Source organism: Pithys albifrons, chromosome 8 (assembly GCF_047495875.1).
Source record: "Pithys albifrons albifrons isolate INPA30051 chromosome 8, PitAlb_v1, whole genome shotgun sequence".
NCBI lineage: Eukaryota > Metazoa > Chordata > Aves > Passeriformes > Thamnophilidae > Pithys > Pithys albifrons.
The window spans coordinates 1,571,835-1,589,999 of NC_092465.1; the positions used below are offsets into that span (position 1 = coordinate 1,571,835).

Genomic DNA, 18,165 nt, shown 5'->3' on the forward strand with positions numbered 1-18,165 from the left:
TATATATCTAGATCTAGATAGATAGATAGATAGATAGATAGATAGATAGATATATTAATATAAATATCTCTCTCTCTCTCTATAGATATCTAAAGGCTGTGACCCCTTTGGTACAAATGTCAATGATGGTCCCATTTTTGAACTTGCTTTGGTTTGGGACTGTGAGGAAATAAAACACCTACAAAAGCAGCTGGGAAGAAAGAGCTGTTTAAAACAGAATCAGCAGCAGTGACTCAGTTCCTGCTGGGTTTTGTTGCTTTGTAGTCCTTGTTCTTGGAGCAAGTCTGTAAAGTGGAAATAAGCCCTAATTTTTCTGGAGTGGGTTTGGTTTAGTCTGAATTGATTTCATTATTCAGTAAAATTATTGGTAGTAACAAAAGTATGCAAAGCTGTTCTTTATGATATCAATAATTGTCTCACAGGAGCTTTGTATCAAATGCATCCAAACTATTTCCAAGCTGTATTTTCACTGGTTTTCTCTTTTCTCCTCCAGCAATGATTAAAGCTGAAGAAAACAGGTATGTTTGTAATAATATCCTGATTTTTCTTTGCCTCTTCCTTACAAATGCAGGCTGCTCTTCAAATCTTCAGACATTCTCCTTGCAGCTTCGCACTCCAATGTGTGTAAATAATGCCTGAATTTTATGTATAAATAATACATAGTTTGTGGGGTTTATGAGAGGCTTGAAACCTTTTGCTCAGCCTTGAAACCTTTTTCTGAAAGTCTTTAAACTTTTTTTGAGAGTCTTTAAACAATTTCTGGGAGTCTTTAAGCAATTTCTGGGAGTCTTTAAACAATTTCTGAGAGTTTCTAAGCAATTTCTGAGCATCTTTAAACCTTATTCTGAGAGTCTTTCAAACCTTATTCTGAGAGTCTTTCAAACCTTTTTCTGAGTCTTTCAAACCTTTTTCTGAGTCTTTCAAACCTTTTTCTGAGTCTTCAAATCTTTTTCTGAGCATTTTCAAACTTTTTTCTGAGAGTCCTTAAACTTTTTCTGAGAGTCTTTCAAACTTTTTTCTGAGAGTCTTGAAACTTTTTTCTGAGAGTCTTGAAACTTTTTTCTGAGAGTCTTGAAACTTTTTTCTGAGAGTCTTGAAACTTTTTTCTGAGAGTCTTTCAAACTTTTTTCTGAGAGTCTTTCAAACTTTTTTCTGAGAGTCTTTCAAACTTTTTTCTGAGAGTCTTTCAAACTTTTTCTCAGAGTCTTTCAAACTTTTTTCTGAGAGTCTTTCAAACCCTTTTCTGAGAGTCCTTAATTTTTTTCTGAGAGTCTTGAAACAATTTCTCAGCCTTGAAACCTTTTCCTGAGAGTCTTGAAACTTTTTCTGAGAGCCTTTAAATCTTGTTGCCCCTTTTCCAGAGGTGTTTCTCTAACCCAGTGCCCTCCTTCCCTCCCTGCTGAGTCCCTGCCCTGTGCCCCTGTGCCCTGTCCTGTGCTGTGCCCTGTCCTGTGCTGTGCCCTGTCCTGTGCTGTGCCCTGTTCTGTGCTGTGCCCTGTCCTGTGCTGTGCCTGTCCTGAGTGTGCCGTGCCCCTGAGTGTGCCGTGCCCCTGAGTGTGCCGTGCCCCTGAGTGTGCCGTGCCCCTGAGTGTGCCGTGCCCCTGAGTGTGCCGTGCCCCTGAGTGTGCCGTGCCCCTGAGTGTGCCGTGCCCCTGAGTGTGCCGTGCCCTGAGTGTGCCGTGCCCTGTGTGTTCCCTGCCCTGTGTGTTCCCTGCCCTGTGTGTTCCCTGCCCTGTGTGTTCCCTGCCCTGAGTGTGCCCTGCCCTGTGCTGTGCCCTGTGCTGTGCCCTGTCCTGTGCTGTGCCCTGTCCTGGCTGTCCCCTGTCCTGTGCTGTGCCTGTCCTGAGTGTGCCCTGCCCTGTGCTGTGCCCCTGTGTGTGCCCTGCCCTGAGTGTGCCCTGCCCTGAGTCTGCCCTGCCCTGTGTGTGCCCTGCCCTGTGTGTGCCCTGCCCTGTGCTGTGCCCCTGAGTGTGCCCTGCCCTGAGTGTGCCCTGTGTGTGCCCCTGTGTGTGCCCCTGAGTGTGCCCTGCCCTGAGTGTGCCCTGTGTGTGCCCTGAGTGTGCCCTGCCCCTCCTGCCCCTCTGACTGTGTTTGTGCCCCCCAGCACGAAGCCCGAGGACTCTGGCGCGGCGGCGGCTCCGGTGGCAGCCCCGGACACGGCGAGCGGTGCCAGCGCGGCCCCGGCGGGCGAGGGCACAGCCACGGGCGCTGCCACCCCGGCAGTGGCCGCTCCGGAGGGGGACACGGCCCCGGCTGCCGCGGGGACAGAGGCTGAGGGCACCGGCACTGGCACGGCCCCGGGCGAGGAGCAGGGCCAGGGCAGCGCCGCCCCCGGCACACAGGAGGGCACGGCGGACGCGGCCACCGGCGCCGAGGACACGGCCAAGCAGGACCCCGCGGCAGAGTGAGTGGCACCGTGGCACCAGGGGCATGGGGGGGAGCCCAGGGACGGGGAGCTGGGCTGGGCATTGCAGACATCCTGCCCTGGGAGGGTGGGAGGGCCTGGCACAGGCACAGACTGCCCCATCCCTGCCCAGCCACGGGCAGGTTGGACGGGGCATGGAGCAGCCTGGGCTGGTGGGAGGTGTTGGAACAGGTGACTTTGGAGCAGCCTGGGCTGGTGGGAGATGTTGGAACAAATGACCTTTGGAGCAGCCTGGGCTGGTGGGAGATGTTGGAACAGGTGACTCTGGAGCAACCTGGGCTGGTGGGAGGTGTTGGAACAAATGACCTTTGGAGCAGCCTGGGCTGGTGGGAGATGTTGGAACAAATGACCTTTGGAGCAGCCTGGGGTGGTGGGAGATGCTGGAACAGGTGACTCTGGAGCAGCCTGGGCTGGTGGGAGATGATGGAACAGGTGACTCTGGAGCAGCCTGGGCTGGTGGGAGATGATGGAACAGGTGACTTTGGAGCAGCCTGGGCTGGTGGGAGATGTTGGAACAGGTGACTCTGGAGCAGCCTGGGCTGGTGGGAGATGATGGAACAAGATGACTTTGAGGTTCCCTTCCCACCCAAACCATTCCATGGGAAAGGAGGAAGCCACGTGACTTCCTGCAGTTTTCTTTCTCTGGGCTCTGGTTTCTCCTCAGCTGAGGCTCCCCAGGCTCCTCCTGGACACGAGAGGGGGCAGTGGCACCACAGCACAACAAGGACTAAGACAGAGAGCAGGAATTGTTAAACCTGGTTTTATAAAATCAGCTCCTCTTGCCAACCTTCTCCCAAAGCTCTTAAACCTACAAAGCATCACTGACATGAACATTCCATAAATGTTTCACTAGCTGTAAAAATATCCCATTAAATACTGATTTTTTTATCTTCCTTTTCCATAGACATGCACTTGGTTGTCATTAGAATCAAAGAAAAGAATAGATTTTTATCTGTTCCAGCAGAAATGAGACACCCTTTCTTTATTAATAATGAAGAATTGATTATGTGGAGAGTTGGAGCTTGTGATTTCTGTCATTCAAAGGAGGAAATGCTGGGGGGGATTGCAGACAGCAGGAGGCAATTAAGGACAAGAGGCACATTTTTAGGCACTTTACATTTAATATGTGAATATTCCTGCTGGATTTCAGCTTTGTCTTTTCAAGGAATCATTTCTAGATAACTTGAGCAGGCAGCCAGTTGCATAAGGGGGAAATTATCTGCAATAACTTGGGTTTTTTGATGAGCTGTGTGTGGTGCCTGTGAGGAGAAGCCTTGGGCCGACTGGATTTATCACGTGTGACATCATTGCTTCACTTTGAGCTGATTGCAGTAATTGGTGACTCCTCAGGGCTCTAACTTAGCAAAACAAAGGCTTAAATAGTAAAATTCCTGCTTTTTGTTTCTAGTGCTGCTTCAAAGAAGGAGGATGAGGAGGCCCAACCCGTGAAGAAAACCTACACCTGGAACACGAAGGAAGAGGCCAAACAAGCCTTTAAAGAGCTGTTAAAAGAAAAGGTATTTGGGCCAGTTATTAAGGGTTTATTGAACTCCAAACCTGCATTTGCCCCTGCGTGTGCCCTGCCCCTGCGTGTGCCCTGCCCCTGCGTGTGCCCTGCCCCTGCGTGTGCCCTGCCCTGCATGTGCCCTGCCCTGTGTGTGCCCTGCCCTGTGTGTGCCCTGCCCTGTGTGTGCCCTGCCCTGTGTGTGCCCCTGAGTGTTCCCTGCCCTGTGTGTGCCCCTGAGTGTTCCCTGCCCTGTGTGTGCCCCTGTGTGTGCCCCTGTGTGTGCCCCTGTGTGTGCCCCTGTGTGTGCCCCTGAGCTGTGCCTGCCCTGTGTGTGCCCCTGTGTGTGCCCCTGAGCTGTGCCTGCCCTGTGTGTGCCCCTGAGTGTGCCCTGCCCTGTGTGTGCCCCTGAGTGTGCCCTGCCCTGTGTGTGCCCCTGAGTGTGCCCTGCCCTGTGCTGTGCCCCTGAGTGTGCCCTGCCCTGTGCTGTGCCCCTGAGTGTGCCCTGCCCTGTGCTGTGCCCCTGAGTGTGCCCTGCCCTGTGCTGTGCCCCTGAGTGTGCCCTGCCCTGTGTGTGCCCTGCCCTGTGTGTGCCCTGTGTGTGCCCTGCCCCTGTGTGTGCCCCTGAGTGTTCCCTGCCCTGTGTGTGCCCCTGAGTGTGCCCTGCCCTGTGTGTGCCCCTGAGTGTGCCCTGCCCTGTACTGTGCCCCTGATTGTGCCCTGCCCTGTGTGTGCCCCTGATTGTGCCCTGCCCTGCGTGTGCCCCTGAGTGTGCCCTGCCCTGTGTGTGCCCTGCCCTGTACTGTGCCCCTGTGTGTGCCCTGCCCCTGTGTGTGCCCTGCCCTGTGTGTGCCCTGCCCTGTGTGTGCCCCTGAGTGTGCCCTGCCCTGTGCTGTGCCCCTGAGTGTACCCTGCCCTGTGCTGTGCCCCTGAGTGTGCCCTGCCCTGTGCTGTGCCCCTGAGTGTGCCCTGCCCTGTACTGTGCCCCTGAGTGTGCCCTGCCCTGTACTGTGCCCCTGAGTGTGCCCTGCCCTGTACTGTGCCCCTGAGTGTGCCCTGCCCTGTGTGTGCCCCTGAGTGTGCCCTGCCCTGTACTGTGCCCCTGAGTGTGCCCTGCCCTGTACTGTGCCCCTGAGTGTGCCCTGCCCTGTACTGTGCCCCTGAATGTGCCCTGCCCTGTGTGTGCCCTGTGTGTACCCTGCCCTGTGCTGTGCCCTGCCCTGTGCTGTGCCCCTGAGTGTGCCCTGCCCTGAGTGTGCCCTGCCCTGAGTGTGCCCTGCCCTGTGTGTGCCCCTGAGTGTGCCCTGCCCTGTACTGTGCCCCTGAGTGTGCCCTGCCCTGTGTGTGCCCTGTGTGTGCCCTGCCCTGTACTGTGCCCCTGATTGTGCCCTGCCCTGTACTGTGCCCCTGATTGTGCCCTGCCCTGTACTGTGCCCCTGATTGTGCCCTGCCCTGTGTGTGCCCCTGAGTGTGCCCTGCCCTGAGTGTGCCCTGCCCTGTGTGTGCCCTGCCCTGTACTGTGCCCCTGTGTGTGCCCTGCCCCTGTGTGTGCCCTGCCCCTGTGTGTGCCCTGCCCCTGTGTGTGCCCTGCCCTGTGTGTGCCCCTGAGTGTGCCCCGCCCTGTGTGTGCCCCGCCCTGTGTGTGCCCCGCCCTGTGTGTGCCCGAGTGTGCCCTGCCCTGTGTGTGCCCTGCCCTGAGTGTGCCCTGCCCTGTGCTGTGCCCCTGTATGTGCCCTGCCCTATGTGTGCCCCTGGGTGTGCCCTGTGCTGTGCCCTGCCCTGTGCTGTGCCCTGCCCTGTGCTGTGCCCTGCCCTGTGTGTGCCCTGCCCTGTGTGTGCCCTGCCCTGTGTGTGCCCTGCCCTATGTGTGCCCCTGGGTGTGCCCTGTGTGTGCCCTGCCCTGTGTGTGCCCTGCCCTGTGTGTGCCCTGCCCTGTGCTGTGCCCCTGTGTGTGCCCTGCCCTGTGTGTGCCCTGAGTGTGCCCTGCCCTGTGCCAGGTTTGATCCTGTTTCTGCCCTGCTGGCTGTGCTTTAAGGAGCTGTCCCTGGGGCCTGTGGGTTCCCAAGCTAATCCAGCCATGCTTTGCTGTTTTCCCAGCGAGTCCCATCCAACGCCTCGTGGGAGCAGGCGATGAAAATGATCATCAACGACCCCAGATACAGGTACTGCTCCTCCCTTCCCCTGAGACCCCCAGCCCTGCTGGAGGCAGCTGCACAAGCAGAGCTGGGCCAGTGACAGCCTCTGGCAGCTTGTGCTGCTGGCAGGAACTTTGTTCCTTCCCTCCATGAAGAAATACTGAATTTGCCCTTTGGGAGTTGGTATTTTCTGCTGTTTACATCATTTTCTTGGGAATAAAAACACACATTTGTAATGATGGAGCTGAAGACTCTGTGGGTAACTTTGGAAATGAGTGGCTGCCACAATCACTGGCAGGAAAGGGGTTGATGCCTGTGATAAAAATATAATTGTCACCTGAAATGTGTGAATGCAGCAGGGTAAGAACTTGTGTTTTGTGATTAACTGCCTCATTAATTGCTGCTGTTCTGACTGGTCTCCACTGATCCTGAGGCTGTGCTGTGGTGACTGGGCATTGAGATCAGGTTTAATTCTGGCTCAAATCAGGATTACTCAGACGTGTCACCTCTTGGTTCTTCGTGTTTTCTTATTTGATCCCTCTGTATAAATGACATTATTGTTATTTTCTTTTTCTCTGCTGTGAAGTGCTCTGGCAAAACTGAGTGAGAAAAAACAAGCTTTTAATGCTTACAAAGTTCAGACAGAGAAAGAGGAGAAAGAAGAAGCAAGATCCAAGTACAAAGAAGCCAAAGAATCCTTCCAGCGTTTCCTGGAGAACCACGAGAAGATGACATCGACCACCAGATACAAGTAAGGCACTGCTGGGGCAGGGCCTGAGCCCTTGGAGGAGATCCTGTTGGAATCAGAGGGTGTGCAGTGGCATCAACTTGCATTTTGAGCTCTTCAGAGACAGAATCCCAGACTATGCTGAGTTGGGAGGGACCCACAAGGACCATCAAGTCCAACTCTTCAGTCAATGCCCACACAGGGGATTGAACCCATGACCTTGGCATTGTTACAGCCAAGTTTTAACCAACTGAGCTCATCTATCCATCCATCCGTCCACCCATCTATTTATCTATCACTCCCTCCCTCCATCCCTCCCTCTATCCCAGAATCCCAGACTATTCTGAGTAGGAAGGACCCACAAGGACCATCGAGTCCAACTCTTCAGTCAATGGCCCACACAGGGGATTGAACCCATGGCCTTGGCATTGTTACAGCCAAGTTTGAACCAACTGAGCTCATCCATCCCTCCCTCCATCCCTCCCTCCATCCAATCTCTCTATCCCAGAATCCCAGACTGTTCTGAGTTGGAAGGACCCACAAGGACCATCGAGTCCAACTCTTCAGTCAATGCCCACACAGGGATTGAACCCATGACCTTGGCATTGTTACAGCCAAGTTTTAACCAGCTGAGCCAATCTCAGGGTCTTCCCTTCATTTGTAAAAGATAAAAAGGTGTCATGGAAAAATTCCCAAGGGGGAAAATCCGGGAGATGTCCTACAGAAGTGTCCTGCTTGTAACAGAGTTCAGTGGTGTCATTGGGAGCTGGTGGGGCAGTTTTAGTCAGCAGTAAATGTTTGCCCTTTGCCCAGGAAAGCTGAGCAGATGTTTGGGGAGATGGAAGTGTGGAATGCCATCTCGGAGCGGGATCGGCTGGAAATCTATGAGGATGTCCTGTTCTTCCTGTCCAAGAAGGAGAAGGTGAGTCCCTTTCTCATGTGCCTTGTTACCCCTCAGTGACCTCTCCTGAGAGCTGGGACAGGGTGAGCCCCTGTGGGAGATACACAGCAAAAGGTCTTTGTACTGAGAGAAGTTCTGCTGCATTTGCCACGTGTTGAATTTTTAGTGTGATTTTAATTAATTAAAACGTGGCTTTTATTGTGAACTGCTCTGAATTATTGTGAAACAGTAACAACAGGTCAAAACTGTGTGGGTCCAAGTTGTGTTGTGTTCCAAGCCAGGCTGGAGGGGGCTTGGAGCAACCTGGGATAGTGAGGGTGTCCCTGCCCATGGCAGGGGTGGCACTGGATGGGCTTTAATGTCCCTTCCAACCCAAACCACCCCAGAATTCTGGGATCTTCAGGCAGTTCCAGGCACTGCAAACTGTGGGATGTGCCATTTAGGAACACACAATCCTTGGGGTCTGTTTCTGGTGCTGTGGGAGAAGAGGATCCAGTGATTCATTTTGGAGTGGCACTGGATGGGGTTTAAGGTCCTTTCCAACCCAAACCAGGCTGGGATTGTCTGGAAATGAAAGGTTAATTCTGGGTTTCCTTGGAGCTGCCTCAGTGTCCTGCCTTTGTGTCCACACAGCCTCCAATGTAATCCCAAATCCTTGTGTTTTCTCCTCAGGAACAAGCCAAGCAGTTACGGAAGAGGAACTGGGAAGCCCTGAAGAACATTCTGGATAACATGGCCAATGTCACCTACTGCACCACGTGGTCAGAGGCCCAGCAGTACCTGATGGACAACCCCACCTTCGCCGAGGACGAGGAGCTGCAGAGTGGGTGCCAGGCTGGGGGTGCCCAGGGAGGGGCTGGGGGTGCCCAGGGAGGGGCTGGGGGTGCCCAGGTGACAGGAGGAACTGACCTGATCTCTCCTCCCTGTTCTCCTGCCAGACATGGATAAGGAGGATGCCCTGATCTGCTTTGAGGAACACATCCGGGCCCTGGAGAAGGAGGAGGAGGAGGAGAAGCAGAAGAGTTTGCTGAGGGAAAGGAGGAGGCAGCGGAAAAACAGGGAGTCCTTTCAGGTGGGTGGCATTGGCTTCCTGCCCTCACCGTGTCAGGGGTGGGATTTCTGTTCCTTGGGGCTGGTCTGGGGCTGGGTTTGATGCCTCAGGTGGGTGGCATTGGCTTCCTGCCCTCACTGTGTCAGGGGGGGATTTCTAGTCCTTAGGGCTGGTCAGGGGGTGGGTTTGATGCCTCAGGTGGGTGGGTGGCATTGCCTTCCCTGCCCTCACTGTGTCAGGGGAGGGATTCTATTCCTTAGGGCTGGTGAAGGGTGGGTTTGATGCCTCAGGTGGGTGGCATTGGCTTCCCTGCCCTCACTGTGTCAGGGGGGGCATTTCTGTTCCTTAGGGCTGGTCAGGGGGTAGGTTTGATGCCTCAGGTGGGTGGCATTGCCTTCCCTGCCCTCACTGTGTCAGGGGGGGCATTTCTGTTCCTTAGGGCTGGTCAGGGGGTAGGTTTGATGCCTCAGGTGGGTGGCATTGGCTTCCCTGCCCTCACTGTGTCAGGGGTGGGATTTCTGTTCCTTAGGGCTGGTCAGGGGGTGGGTTTGATGCCTCAGGTGGGTGGCATTCCCTGCCCTCACCATGTCAGGGGTGGGATTTCTGTTCCTTAGGGCTGGTCAGGGGGTGGGTTTGATGCCTCAGGTGGGAGAGTTTGTAGCATTTCCTCTGCTCTGTTTGCCAGAAAGCTGCAGGAGTGGGGGAGAACAGGAGGAAAGAGATGGAATGTTGTAACTGGTGGAGGAGAACGGGCTTTTTCCCTGATATTTGAGGCCAGGTGGGATTGCAGGTGCCAGGGGTGCCCATGCCAGGGCCTTGGCACTGTGCCTGTGTCTTGCAGCTGTTCCTGGACGAGCTGCACGAGCATGGGCAGCTGCACTCCATGTCCTCCTGGATGGAGCTGTACCCGGCCATCAGCTCTGACATCAGGTTCACCAGCATGCTGGGCCAGCCAGGTGAGGCTCTGGGGCAGCTCAAACACCAGCCAGACACCTAAAAAAACCATTTTAAGCCTTTGCAAAGTCTCCAAAATGTCTGGGAAAAAAGGCGAAAAAAATTCTAAAAATATCGTAATGTAGAAGATGCCTATAAATATTTTACAGGTCTGTCTTGATCTACAAATCTTAAAGGAAATAGCTAAAAAATATCTAAGAAACCTAAAAGTATCTTAAATCTAAAGAGTATCTTGAAAACTAAAAAAAAAAATTAAAATCTAAAAGGTATCTGAAAATATATTTTTAAAGATGGAAATAGCTAAAAATGTTCTCTAAAAGCTCTAAAAAAGTTGTCCTGAAAAATATGAAAAGTTGTCCTGAAAATTTGAAAAAGGTGCCTAGAAAAATCTGGGCAAGTTACTCTGGGAAAAAAAAATCTGGGAAAGTTGTTAAAAATCTGAAAAGTGGTCCTGAAAATTCTAAAACGTGGTTCAGAAAAAGAATGTGAAAGGTTGTCCTGAAAAATCTGAAAAGTTGTCCTGAAAATTGTAAAAAGTTGTCCTGGAAAAATGTGGAAAAGATGTTCTGGAAAAATATGAAAAGTTGTCCTAAAAAATCTGAAAAGTTGTCCTAAAAATTCTGGAAAAGTTGTAAAAAAAAAGAAAAGAAAAGTTGTCCTGAAAAATCTGGAAAATTGTCCTAGAAAATGTGGAAAAGATGTCCTAAAAAAAACTTGGAAAAATTGTCCTAAAAAATTCTGGAAAAGTTGTAAAAAAAAAAAAAAAAAAGGAAAAAATCTGGAAAAGTCCTAAAAAAAATCTGAAAAGTTGTCCTAAAAAGTCTGGGAAAGTTGTCCTAAAAAAAAAAACGGAAAAGTTGTCCTGAAAACTCTGAAAAAGTTGTCCTGAAAAAGTTGTGTTGAAAAATGTGAAAAGTTGTCCTGGAAAATCTGAAAAAACTACCTTAAAATAATCTAAAAACCCCCTAAAATAATAGTAAAAATCTCAACAATCTAAATCTAAAAATCATCTAAAACACCTGCAAAAAACCCTCAAAATCTAAAAAATTCTGTCTACAAAAGCCTAAAAAAGTAAAGGAAAATTTGAAAATTTAAAAACCTCTAAAAAAATGTTCCAAAATCTCAGGAAAAATCTTTAAAATATCTTTGAAACACCCCAAACCTCACGATCCAAGTGCTCCCTGCCAGCCCCGAGTGCCGCCGGTGCCCAGAGGTGCCCGGAGGTGCCCAGAGGTGCCCCTGACTCCTGTCCCTCCTCAGGCTCCACCGCCCTGGACCTCTTCAAGTTCTACGTGGAGGACCTCAAGGCTCGGTACCATGATGAGAAGAAGATCATCAAGGACATCCTGAAGGTGAGGAGATGCCCTTCCCTCTGTGGTGCCCCTCCACAGGCTGGGCACAGAGTGGCTGGAGAGCAGCCAGGCAGAGGGACCTGGGGGGACTGAGGGACAGGAAGCTCAACAGGAGCCACCAGTGTGCCCAGGTGGCCAAGAAGGCCAAGGGGATCCTGGCCTGGATCCAAACTAGCGTGGCCAGCAGGCCCAGGGCAGTGACCCTTCCCCTGGACTCTGCCTTGGGGAGGCCACACCTTGAGTGTTGTGTTCAGTTCTGGGCCCCTCAGTTGAGGAAAGAGCTTGAGGGGCTGGAGAAGGGACTGGATGTGGCACTGAGTGTCCTCTGAAACACCTCCAGGGACAGAGAATCCACCATGTCTTGATCCAACCCTACTGTGATCACCAGCCCAGGGCACTCTGTGCCCTGGGCTGGTGATCACAGTGGGGTTGAATCAAGGTTGGATTTGATGATCTCAGAGGTCTCTTCCAACCCAAGTGAGAAGAGCAACGAGGCTGGAGAAGGGACTGGATGTGGCTCTGAGTGTCCTCTTGAACACCTCCAGGGACAGAGAATCCACCATGTCTTGATCCAACCCCACTGTGATCAGGGACAGAGAATCCACCATGTCTTGATCCAACCCTACTGTGATCACCAGCCCAGGGCACTCAGTGCCAGAGTGATCACAGTGGGGTTGGATCAAGGTTGGATTTGATGATCTCAGAGGTCTCTTCCAACCCAACTGAGATGAGCAACGAGGCTGGAGAAGGGCCTGGAGCACAAGTGCTGTGGGGAGAGGCTGAGGGAGCTGGGGGTGTTCAGCCTGGAGAAGAGGAGGCTCAGAGGTGACCTCAGCACTGTCTGGAACTGCCTGAAGGGAAGTTGTGGCCAGGTGGGGGTTGGTCTCTTCTCCCAGGCACTCAGCAATAGGACAAGGGGGCACGATGGGCTCAAGCTCTGCCAGGGGAACTTGAAGTTGGAGAGCAGGAAGAAATTCTTTGCAGAGAGAGTGCTCAGGCATTGGAATGGGCTGCCCAGAGAGGGGGTGGATTCCCCATCCCTGGAGGTTTTTCAGCTGAGCTTGGCCGTGGCACTGAGTGCCATGATCTGGTAAAGGGACTGGAGTTGGCCCAAGGGTTGGACTTGATGATCTCAGAGGGCTTTTCCAACCCAATCCATTCCATCATTCTGTGATTCTATGGATGTGGCACTGAGTGAGAAACCACCATGCCTTGATCCAACCCTACTGTCTTGATCCAACCCTACTGTCTTGATCCAACCCTTCTGTCTTGATCCAACCCCACTGTGATCACCAGCCCAGGGCACTCCGTGCCCTGGGCTGATGATCACAGTAGGGTTGGATCAAGGGTTGGACTTGCTGATCTCTGAGGTCTTTTCCAACTCTGTGCCCTGGGCTGGTGATCACAGTAGGGTTGGATCAAGGGTTGGACTTGCTGATCTCGGAGGTCTTTTCCAACTCTGTGCCCTGGGCTGGTGATCACAGTGGGGTTGGATCAAGGGTTGGACTTGCTGATCTCTGAGGTCTTTTCCAACCCAATCCATTCTATGGAGAGCCAGCCTGGAAGGGAGGGCTCTGCCCCAGGATCTGGGATGGCACAGCAGCCCTGAGGGCATTCCCTGGTGCCCAAGGAGCCCTTTCCTTGCAGGACAAAGGCTTTGTGGTGGAGGTGAACACTTCCTTCGAGGATTTTGTCACAGTCATCAGCTCCACCAAGAGAGCCACCACTTTGGATGCAGGAAACATCAAACTGGCTTTCAACAGTGTGAGTATGGATAGAGACAGTGATTGCAACAGAGACTTACATATATCAAAAATTATATTTAATATATATAATTATTACATGTTTGGAGACATCTTGTCACAGGTCTGGCCTGGCTGTTGCCAACCCTGGACTGAGCCCCCTTCCCCCTCCCAGAACTTTCCCAGCAAAGGAAAGGGAAAAAAGAACTGAAAAGAAATGAGCTCAAGAGAAACTGAAGTGAATAAAAAGAATAAATTATATTTTCTAACATTCCCAATCACACTGTATAGACAGTACAGAGGATCCCACCCCCAGGGGAAAGGGAAAAAGGGGAACTGATTAACCAGAAAATTGAGAAGAAAACAAAACCAGACCAAAAGAAACAAATGAATCAGACAAACACAATTAAAAACCTCAAGGAAGGGGAACAAGCATGAAACAATCTCACCCAGGACAGGAGAACCACCAACAACCAGAGGGATCAGACTCCAACTACCTCCCAGGAGCTCCCCAGCCAAGCAAGAAGGAAAAACTAAACCCCTCCTGCCCTGCTTTGTGGGAGGCACTGTGGAATACTTGTAACTTCCTTAGATACAGTGGGTACTGAGGAAGCCACGGGGCAGACCAGTACACATCTTTAATTAATGAGGATTTAGGGTATGAAACCTCCTGTCCAAACAAGAATTAACATTTATTTCCACTGTATTTCTTTCCCTCCTTCCCCAATATTTGAAAGGTGCTTAAAACTGCCAGAATCATGGCAGGGCTTTATCTTAATTCAAACCATCACCATTCCAGCTTGAGGAATTCCATGGCAGGAATTAAGTGGGGTTCTCTCACTGCTGCCTCATTTCTCCCCTGGTTGGTGTGTGTGTTCCTCGAGTTCTGCCCTGCAGGATCAGCTCTGCTTTGGGTTCTCAGCAGTTCCGTGCTCTGAAATCCAGTAATTGATGAACTGCCATTAGAGCTGATGTAACAGACAGCTCTGCAGGTGCCCTGGGTTTGCAGAGGGTGGGTTGTTGCCCTCCCCCTTGGCCCTGGTGGCAGTGTGTGTGTGCCCCCCTGTGCTGCAGCTGCTGGAGAAGGCGGAGGCGCGGGAGAGGGAGCGGGAGAAGGAGGAGGCGCGCAAGATGAAGCGCAAGGAGTCGGCCTTCAAGAGCATGTTGAAACAGGCCACGCCTGCCATCGAGCTGGACGCTGTCTGGGAGGATGTGAGTGGGGAATTGCTCTGGGGAGAGTTCCCAGAGGGGTTCCTGCTGACCCTGACCCTGATCCTGACCCTGATCCTAACCCTGATCCCACTCTCCCATCGAGCTGGACGCTGTCTGGGAGGATGTGAGTGGGGAATTGCTCTGGGAAGAGTTCCCAGAGGGGTTCCTGCTGACCCTAATCCTAACCCTAATCCACCCCTCCATTGAGCCTGATACCGTGCAGGAGGATGTGAGTGGGGAATTGCTCTGGGGAGAGTTCCCACAGGGGATCCTGCTGACCCTGACCCTCATCCTAACCCTGATCCTAACCCTGATCCACCCCTCCATTGAGCTGGATACCGTGCAGGAGGATGTGAGTGGGGAATTACTCTGGGGAGAGTTCCCAGAGGGGTTCCTGCTGCCCCCGACCCTGATCCTAACCCTGATCCTAACCCTGATCCCACTCTCCCATCGAGCTGGATGCTGTCTGGGAGGATGTGAGTGGGGAATTGCTCTGGGGAGAGTTCCCACAGGGGTTCCTGCTGCCCCCTGACCCTAACCCTGATCCCACCCTCCCATCGAGCTGGATGCTGTCTGGGAGGATGTGAGTGGGGAATTGCTCTGGAAACAGTTCCCAGAGGGGTTCCTGCTGCCCCTGCCCCTGATCCTAACCCTAACCCCTAACCCTAATCTGCCACCCATCGAGCTGGACGCTGTCGGGGAGGATGTGAGTGGAGAATTGCTCTGGGGAGAGTTCCTGGAGGGGTTCCTGCTGACCCTGACCCTGATCCTAACCCTGATCCAGCTCTTTATCAAGCTGGATGCTGTCTGAGAGGATGTGAGTGGGGGGAATTACTCTGGAAACAATCCCCAAAAGCATTCCTGCTTCACTCTGACCCTGATCCTAACCCAAATCCTAACCCTAATCTGCCCCCCATCGAGCTGGACACCGAGTGGGAGGATGTGAGTGGGGGAACTGCTCTGGAAACAGTTCCCAGAGGGGTTCCTGCTGCCCCTAATCCTAACCCTAACCCTAATCCACCCCTCCATCGATCTGGATGCCATGTGGGAGGATGTGAGTGGGGGAACTGCTCTGGAAACACCTCCCAAAGGGGTTCCTGCTGATCCTAACCCTGATCCACCTTCCCATTGTGCTGGATGCTGTCTGGGAGGATGTGAGTGGGGGAATTGCTCTGGAAACAGTTCTCAAAGGGGTTCCTGCTGCCCCTGATCCTGATCCTAACCCTGATCCACCCCCCTGTCAAGCTGGTCACTGTGTGGGAGGACATGAGTGCATTATTTACATTATCCTAACTATTGTTGTTGTTATTTTTACAAGGTTGTGTTTGATCTTAGAAATTGCTTGCTGTTTTTGTGACAGATCAGAGACAGGTTTGTGAAGGAAGCAGCATTTGAAGACATCACTCTGGAGTCTGAGAGAAAAAGGATATTTAAAGACTTCTTACATGTACTAGAGGTAATTATTAATTCATTTGTTCCCTTCTTAGAGAACATACAAAACAAAGTTCTTATTCCTCCTATATTGGGTGGGAATGGGAAGGATTTAAGAGATTTCTGTTACACTGGGAGTTATGGAAAGAGGATGGATATCCAACCTCATCTCCCAGGTGAGGAGCTGAAGAAACATCTTCCAGTTGTTTGAGAAACATTTACTCTTTCAATCTCCTTCTGCAGGAGTTTGGGAGTTGCCATGAAAATTCCCCAGTTTATTGTAGGCAATTTCTTGCTGGGATTTCATAGAAAACAAGATGAAATTGGAACTGAACTCCTCCTCCAGCAGAGGGATCCCAGGGCACAGGGAGCTCTCCAGCTTGGATTTCCATGCTGTGGCATTACTGCATTTTGCAGCCCGTGCTCCTTGGGGGGTTATTTCATTTTCTGCAATTTCTAAGAATTTTGGCTAAAAATGGGTTCATTTGACAATTTGAAATCTGGCAAAGCTTTAAATTTTAAATTCTAGGCCAGCTTTAAATTGAGTCCAGGTGCCAAATCTTGTGTTCCTTGTCCCTGGTGCTTTTATTACAGCTCCAGCCTGGCCACACTGCCCATTTTAGGGGTTTGGCAGTAAATGTGCCCAGGGGGGGTTTGGGCTCTCCCAGGTCTGTGGAGGGTGAGGAACATCCCAGTTCTTGTGGGGCACGGTGGGTGGTGCTGCCCAGCCCTGCAGAGGGGCTGCTCTTCAGGAGCTGCACTGGCAGGACACAGGGAATGGCTTCAGACTGAGAGTGGGAATTCAGGCTGGATATTGGGAAGGGATTCCTGGCTGGGAGGGTGGGCAGGCCCTGGCACAGGGTGCCCAGAGAGGCTGTGGGTGCTCCATCCCTGGAAGTGCCCAAGGCCTGCTTGGAGCATCCTGCACCCGTGGAAGGTGTTGGGTGTGGACCTGGATGGACTTGAAGGTCCTTTGCACCCCAGAGCAGTGTGGAATTCCAGGCTGAGCCCTTCTCCTCTCCCACAGCACGAGTGTCAGCACCACCACTCCAAGACCAAGAAACATTCTAAGAAGTCCAAGAAGCATCACCGGAAACGCTCCCGTTCCCGCTCCGTAAGTGGTGCCCTGAAATCCACCTCTGCCTCCTCAGAACTGCAGCTAATTGCTGCTGTAATTAGTGGTGATGTAATTAGTGACTCCCCTGGGTTTGTGTGTGAAGGGCTCAGAGTCTGAGGACGACGACAGCCACTCCAAGAAGAAGCGGCAGCGCTCGGAGTCCCGCTCGGTGTCGGAGCGCTCCTCCAGCGCCGAGTCTGGTATGATGGCACTGCCTGGCTGGGCTGGACAGTCTCACTCCAGCTTTGCTGCTGGGTCTTCATCCTTTCTTTGTGGTCTGTTTCTGTGCCTGCAGAGAGGAGTTACAAGAAGTCCAAAAAGCACAAGAAGAAGAGCAAGAAGAGGAGACACAAATCGGTAGGTGCAGTTCGTGTTGGGGTGGCTGGTGGGCAACCTGGCACTGCTGTCGCTGGTCCTGGGGGACTTGCAGGGGGAAAGACTTGCTTGGGGTGGGATCAGGCTCTGGGATGGGCTTGCCAACATAATACAAGGACTCGATGGTTCTTGTAGGTCCCTCCCAACTCAGAATAGTCTGGGATTCTGTGATAGAGAGAGAGATGGATGGATGGAGGGATGGATGGAGTGATGGATAACTGGATGGATGGATGGATGGATGGATGGATGGATGGATGGATGGATGGATGGATAGATGAGCTCAGTTGGTTAAAACTTGGCTGTAACAATGCCAAGATCATGGGTTCAATCCCCTGTGTGGGCCATTGACTGAAGAGTTGGACTCAATGGTCCTTGTGGGTCCTTCCAACTCAGAATAGTCTGGGATTCTGGGATAGAGAGATGGATGGAGGGGTGGGTGGGATGGATGGATAGATGGATAGATGGATAGAGTGATAGATAAATAGATGAATGGATGTATAGATTGGCTCAGTTGGTTAAAACTTGGCTGTAACAATGCCAAGGTCATGGGTTCAATCCCCTGTGTGGGCCATTGACTGAAGAGTTGGACTCAATGGTCCTTGTGGGTCCTTCCAACTCAGAATAGTCTGGGATTCTGTCTCTGAAGAGTTCAAAGAGTTCTTATGTTATGTATATATATTTATATCTCAATATTCAACCCCTGCTAAATGTGGGGGGTTTAACTGCAGATGTGAGTGTGAGGAACCTGCACTGCTCTGAGCTGGTACTGGATGTTTGTCCTGGCAAATCCCGGTGTTCACTGTTACCATGGAGAGCTGGGAAGACTCCCAGCCATTCCCTGTGTGTGCCTGAGTGGCAGGGTTGTGTTGGAGGCTCTGAATCCTCATATGGGAGCAGCGAAAGGATGGGATAATCCTTAGTGTCCCCTCCAGGCCCAGCCATTCTGCACTTCCCCAGAATGGAGTTGGATTTTCTGCCTGTGGTTGTTCTATAAATTAATATTTAACATGGTCAGCTCTAACATTGCCCCTTCCATGCCCAGGACTCCCCAGAGTCAGACCTGGAGCGAGACAAGGACAAGAAGGAGAGGGAGAGGGACAGTGAGAAGGAGCGGGGCCGGCAGAGATCCGAGTCCAAGCACAAATCCCCCACCAAGAAACGGCCTGGGAAGGATTCCGTAAGCTCTGCTGTTCCCTGCGGGCTGGGGCTCCCCTGGCTCTTCTCAGGTCACAGGGGGGG

At 52.0% G+C, this 18,165-nt stretch overlaps 1 protein-coding gene across 1 annotated transcript in view; it reads left to right on the forward strand.

Annotated features, from left to right (window-relative positions):
- The window catches only part of PRPF40A (pre-mRNA processing factor 40 homolog A), a 34,994-nt gene that overhangs the window by 15,693 nt on the left and 1,136 nt on the right, over positions 1-18,165 (forward strand). Inside the window, exons 9-25 of the mRNA XM_071562029.1 lie at positions 494-518; positions 2,105-2,404; positions 3,834-3,942; positions 6,027-6,091; positions 6,651-6,815; positions 7,605-7,713; positions 8,365-8,515; positions 8,631-8,764; positions 9,585-9,699; positions 10,958-11,049; positions 12,697-12,813; positions 13,866-14,003; positions 15,364-15,459; positions 16,462-16,548; positions 16,655-16,751; positions 16,847-16,908; positions 17,969-18,103. Of these exons, the coding sequence (XP_071418130.1) occupies positions 494-518; positions 2,105-2,404; positions 3,834-3,942; positions 6,027-6,091; positions 6,651-6,815; positions 7,605-7,713; positions 8,365-8,515; positions 8,631-8,764; positions 9,585-9,699; positions 10,958-11,049; positions 12,697-12,813; positions 13,866-14,003; positions 15,364-15,459; positions 16,462-16,548; positions 16,655-16,751; positions 16,847-16,908; positions 17,969-18,103 (1,997 nt within the window). The remainder of the gene's footprint in view (positions 1-493; positions 519-2,104; positions 2,405-3,833; positions 3,943-6,026; positions 6,092-6,650; positions 6,816-7,604; positions 7,714-8,364; positions 8,516-8,630; positions 8,765-9,584; positions 9,700-10,957; positions 11,050-12,696; positions 12,814-13,865; positions 14,004-15,363; positions 15,460-16,461; positions 16,549-16,654; positions 16,752-16,846; positions 16,909-17,968; positions 18,104-18,165) is intronic.